The sequence below is a fragment of the Haplochromis burtoni genome, unplaced genomic scaffold (assembly GCF_018398535.1).
Source record: "Haplochromis burtoni strain Fernald_Lab_line unplaced genomic scaffold, NCSU_Asbu1 Contig_271, whole genome shotgun sequence".
NCBI lineage: Eukaryota > Metazoa > Chordata > Actinopteri > Cichliformes > Cichlidae > Haplochromis > Haplochromis burtoni.
In genome coordinates this window covers 473,891-479,707 of record NW_024582632.1, presented here as the reverse complement: position 1 = coordinate 479,707, position 5,817 = coordinate 473,891, and the positions used below count along the sequence as shown (strand labels likewise).

The 5,817-nt window shown below is 42.5% G+C and overlaps 1 protein-coding gene across 1 annotated transcript in view; it reads right to left on the bottom strand.

Annotated features, from left to right (window-relative positions):
* LOC102304412 (adhesion G-protein coupled receptor D2) overlaps window positions 1-5,817 on the bottom strand; it is a gene marked incomplete in the record, with an annotated part of 24,117 nt that overhangs the window by 8,174 nt on the left and 10,126 nt on the right. Inside the window, 3 exon segments of the mRNA XM_005939610.3 lie at window positions 2,150-2,297; window positions 2,391-2,444; window positions 2,561-2,602. Of these exon segments, the coding sequence (XP_005939672.3) occupies window positions 2,150-2,297; window positions 2,391-2,444; window positions 2,561-2,602 (244 nt within the window).

The following is a 5,817-nucleotide window of genomic DNA, read 5'->3' as shown; positions in this document are numbered from 1 at the left end:
GCCGCCCCGGGTCTCTCCTCCTCCTGCCTCCCCTTCCCTCATCCACCTGCTGGCCTCTGTGGAAGCTCCGCCACAGCCACCACCAAATAACTGAGTTATTTTTCACATCGGCCAGCATCTGCCCAATCCACCACCTTTTGTTTATACCGTTACAAAACAAAAAAAATCATCGGCCCATAAAAACGAAAAATCACGGCCAGTCCAACTATGGTCGTGCCATCAGTTAACCCTTTGTGTGCCCAGGGTTGCCGACCCCCGATCATGGCTAATGACTTCTGAGGGAAGTCTTGTTCAGAGATGACGATCTTTCAGTGACCTGAAATATGGAGAATAGATTTTTCTTGTTTTTAATGACCTGCTGAAGGTTGGTCCAGCATCCCTGTCAGGACTGTTTGAAAGTGTTGTTTTAGATGATTTGCATCACAAACATTACAGAACATATTCTTTGGCACTGATATAGTGATGCAGCTGGCACAGCAATGTGAGCAGTTGTCTTTTAACCCAACATGTTCATAAATGATGCTGACTCAGTGCATTTAAATACGCTGCTGAGGTGTCCTTCACAAACATCGACGTAACAATCTGGGCAAGAGACTCAGTGTTTCACATCACAGACAGCTCGTCATCTCTAATAGAATATTTGAAGCAAACATGCTGTTTTTCTTGACCTTAACTCAAGTTAGTTTTTATTTATATAGCTCAATTTCCCAACAACAATCATCTCAATCATCATAGCAGGGAGGAAGAACTCCACTGAACCAAGCACATAAGGAAGTTATCATGCTTCTACAGGTTGATGGTCCCCTGATTTAGCCCTAACAGGGGACCGTGTTAGGACCGTGTTAGGACCATGTTAGGGATTGGGTTAGCTGACCAGAGGGGCCGATGGCGCGATATGGCAGCCTCGCTTCTGTCAGTCTGCCCCAGGGCAGCTGTGGCTACAACTGTAGCTGCCTCCACCAGTGTGTGAATGTGAGAGTGAATGAATAGTGGAATTGTGAAGCACTTTGGGTGCCTAGAAAAGCGCTATATAAATCCATTATTATTATTATTATGACAATAAGTTCTATGATAACAAACTCACTCATATTCACGCCTGGATGAGTTTTCCAGAATCATTTTGATATGAAATGTTTCTAAATGTCACAGTGTTGTTACTGAGTTTGTGCCTTCATCCAAATACTGAACTAAGTCACCTAACTAACCTTCTAGTTTGCTTAATGTGTGCATTAAAGTACATATCTTGGTTATAAATCAGACTCCATGGTTCTCACTATTCTTCTAGAGGTGAAAAATAACTCGTGCAAGACTTTTTGTCTTCAAAACATGCCTTTAGTTTAAATGAAGGATTTGCAGATAAATATAACTGCACCACAATAATACTTCATTCAATGTTTTCTTATGATAATATTCACAATGACCAAAAGTCAGTTGGTGATGGACGCATCACATCCACAGCATCTGATAAGTCTGAAGGATGGCTGATTTATTATAGTTCCCACAATAACAGTTTTTGTAACTCACAAAGACTCATAACACTGAAGCTGGATCAAGGTGATGTTTTCTTGCTGTCTCCAGAGGAGGCAGCCGCTGTGTAGTGTTCACAGAAACATCATTCAGCTACACTGCAGTGGGATTGCTTCATCAGATAGGGTCAGAATCAGATTCATTTTGTGTTTTGCATTGGGTGATAAACCTGTTGAGTCATAAATGTATAAAGTGTGATCAAACATTATCATAAAAAAACGTTTTAATCAGCCAAAGCCCAACAATAAGACGATTATGGTGATTGTGAGGCAAATATACAGGCGGGTCTACACGCATTTAGATAACCAGGGCTACAGAACCTGAAAACAGTAGATGCTAATAATCACTGTCTGTTTCATGGAGTTTGCAAAAAGGTTTTTTGAGATTGCTCCGCCCACCTCACCCACCTCTTTATTCAGTTTTGTTCTCAGTGTTGGGGTGAGAGCAGGCTGGGCAGTTTGCTCTGGGTCATTACTTATTGCACTGTACATCTGACCAGTGCTGCAGCGTTTGGCTGAATCTGAGCCTTCTTCTAACAGCAGACACATGATCAATAAACTCCAATCAGTGTTCTTAACAAAATGTGTGATATTTGAGTGAGGAGCACATCACGTCAGCTCACCGTTCTTGATGACCATGGATGTGGAAGTAGTGCCGGCAGGTACAGACGTCTCACTGGTCTCGGGGCTGGAGGTCGTCGGTAGGCTGTGGCCCCAGGAAGTGATCGGGGTCCTCTGAGAAGGTAGGAAGCTGGTTGGCTGGGAGCAGTTCTGCCAAAACATCACAATCCAGTCCATATTTCAGTCCACTTTTCTGAAGAGGGAATTTATTTTCTGTCCCGATGGATCCTTCTGCCCACTCACCGTGAAAGATAAGGCCTTTCTCTTTTCTTTGATCCTCTTTATGGCATTCCTCACCTAAATGAGAAGCAGTCTTTACACCCACTGATTTGTCCAAAAGGCTTGCAGCCTCACATAATGCACAAGGATGTGCTCTGATTTTGCAGGACAAAAGCTGGACTGAATGCATTTACCTCACTGTTGTAAACAGCATAGACTAAGAAGATGTACAGACCCTGTGGAGAGAAGAGAGGTGCACTAAGAAGCACGTATGAAGACAGAAAAGAATCATCTCCATTCATACTGACTATATGGATTTCACTGCTCTGTTTTGTAACCTCGCTCAAACAAAGCTTTCATACTGTGGTACCGTCATTCGATGTGGTTTTCTACTCCTGACAAGAGCTGCAGTTAGAGTCAGCAAATTTCAGCTTCAGCTCAACTGAACGCAATACTACAAATTTTAGAGCTGCATTTCATGGCTCCCCAAAAAGCTGATTCTGTTCATGTGGACGTAGAAACGATTCATCACTCATCCAAGTGACTTCATCAGTCTCAGCTGCAGGTTTCCTCAACCTGATAATCAGAGCACTGTTCATTGATCAGTGCCCATGAGTACCATTCACAGAGAGTTGGAAAGTAATCAGATGTTGTGCTAATAATGTAACAATAGGGTAAAATATAATAATTACATGTAAAATACTTAAGGCTGTATAGAAATACTTACTGAGATGTGTGACCACTAACCATGTCATATATTAACTTGTCCAAGTGACCCCAGTCACATAGCCCTAGATTGTCAGTGACAGCTGGTCACCACCTGTGTATTACCCAGCTGGCACGACCCTTTTTGTGATTGCTTTGGTTGCTCCAATAGTGCTGCAATTGTAGTTTGAATGGAAGTGATGGACTCTACAAACACTGTCCAGGTTCTCTCAGTCGTAGTGAAACTTTGAAAAATGTGACACAAACTGGAAATGGAGATTAATCGCCTTCAAAGTAAAAGCTGTATCTTCTGAAAAATGCCTGCAAAGGCAAAGCTTCTCCATCTCCAGTCTGTGCCACACTTTTTCAGTTGCATTGCTGCTCAGCTAGTGTTTGCAGACAAACATGCATCTATGGGGAATGAGCCAGCAATCAGAACAATACCTATGAAGGTTTTTACTGCAGCAGCTTGCAACCGCTTTCACCCAGCAAAGACAGCACCCTCCAGAAACCACTGCCAAGCAGTAACCAGTATTAGTATCACATCCACTATGGCAGACAGCTACTGATGATGTGATGTGAGAACTGAACAGGCTGGAGTCACAGATTTTGAATTCTGTCAGAATGAGGCTGTCAGACGCCCAAATCAGAAATAAAATAAAATCCTCAGCAAAGAATTCCTCTTCTTCATAATAACTCCACTTTATAAGCATTTTGAATGTAAGCATTCACTATCCATCCTGTGTGCAACACACCCACCACCCCTCCTCTTCAAATATCCAGCCTTGCGCGTCTCTTACTTTGTCTGAGCTCACAGCCTCATTTCTAATCCCTTATTACTCCCAAAGACAATGTTAGCATCTCCCATCTTTTTGTTGTGCAACTCTGTCTAAACCAGACGTTGACTGATCTCACTAGCATGTTGTGACGCTCTCCTTGCACTCTTCCTCCACCTTCATTACCTCTGCTTCTTGCATCTTCACCATTACACCTGTTGCCTTCCCATTCACACATATATATCCTGTCTTCTGCTCCCGACATACATTCCCCTTCTCTACAGAGCATACCTCCACATTTCCAGGGTTTCCCCACCTGCTCCCTACTCTCACTGCAGATCAGTGTTGTCTAATAACATCATTATCACAAAGAGTCTCCTGCCTGACCTCATCTGTCAGCTTGTCCAGCAACATTTAATCTTTGCCCTCACTTGCTGCTTCTTCTTTAATCCTAAAGGTACGCTAACGACTGTGCTGATAGCACCTTGCAGGCTCCTGCACCTTCTTCAGGATGTAGTACACCTGTGGGCACCTTCCTCCTCTCTTATATTTCACTCTGTGAGTTCAGCACAGCCCTTTCAATCCTTGTCAGGAAGTCCACTACCATCTATCCTTCCACATTCCTTTTCCTAATGCCAAACCTACTCAACACCTTGTCATCACCTTCGCTCTGTTCACCTTTATACCAACTGAAGTGTGCTCCAATTACAACTCCAATTAGACAGCAGTAACACAGTATCAGCTGGCAACGTGTTGGCCAAACCACTGCAGGTGTTCGTTGCTAACCTGGGCCTGTTTGATTTGCCCTTTCTGATGCAAACCTCCCAGTTTCTCCAGGCCTGGGACCAGCATTGACAGTACACTGGTTTGTGGTTCCCCATGGCTGGCTTCTGTAATGCTAGGTCTTTATTATTGTTAATAAAAAACTTTTGTTAAATTATTGCCTTTGTGTGTATAAATAAGCATGTTCTGTGTGAAATAGCTCTTACTAAAGCCTCTGTGTTCTTACTAGTATTTTAAGTACATATGTCCAACATGTCTTTAGTTCTTAATTCTTTTGATTATGAAAACAAATGTAATTTTACTAAAAATTAAAAAGATATTTTTTTCATTATTAAGTTACTTTTGTTCTCGGGTCATAGTTAAAAACTACAGAGTGTAAAATGAATGATAAATGTAAACTGAGATGTCGTGAAACATTTAAATACTGCAGTCAGTTCATTGTATGATTAATAATTAACTGGTTTGAATGGTTCAACTACTGAACTGGACAGTGTGTGAACATTTATTAATTCATCAGCGTTATTTGTTTTCCAACACATGTTGTGTCTTTTCCTGGAGTAACACTTTTAATTTCAGACTTTGCTGAAGGTGCAGAAGACATGCAGTCTCATAAATGCTCATGTAAATACAAAGAGATGGGACTATAGTAGCTATGCTGTACTATAGCTACTGTACCCCCCTCCACCATAACCTGCAGTGTGTCTAACCTCAAATGATATGTTATTATTCTTTCTCTCTACACCCTTGTTTTTTCTTTTTGTGGAAAGAAGAAGAAGACAGGCTGGCCCAGCATCCTCCTCCTACCTACATGAGGAAAAACTCCTACTGTAGTGTTATCTGCCCTCAGCTGGACACTGGCAGTAAATCTAAATTAACTAGCAGCTCTCTGAGGGTCACCCAGGGGCTAGCTCATTTTGATTAATTAAAGACCTGGGAAGGGCAAAGAGGGGTGGGAGGTTTAGGAAAGGACAAGAGAAGAAGGAAGGAGGCAGAGAGGGAGAGATGCACAGAAAGCTACAAGAATAACAGAGCCAGTGTGTGGAAAGAGGGACGTAAGGATGAATGTGAGAGAGGAACTGAGTCCTGTGTTATCAGGAGAGCTCGAAGTAGATGTGGTATGACCTGTGGTTCAAAGTACTGACTGCCACCTCCCACACACACACACACACACACACACACACACACAC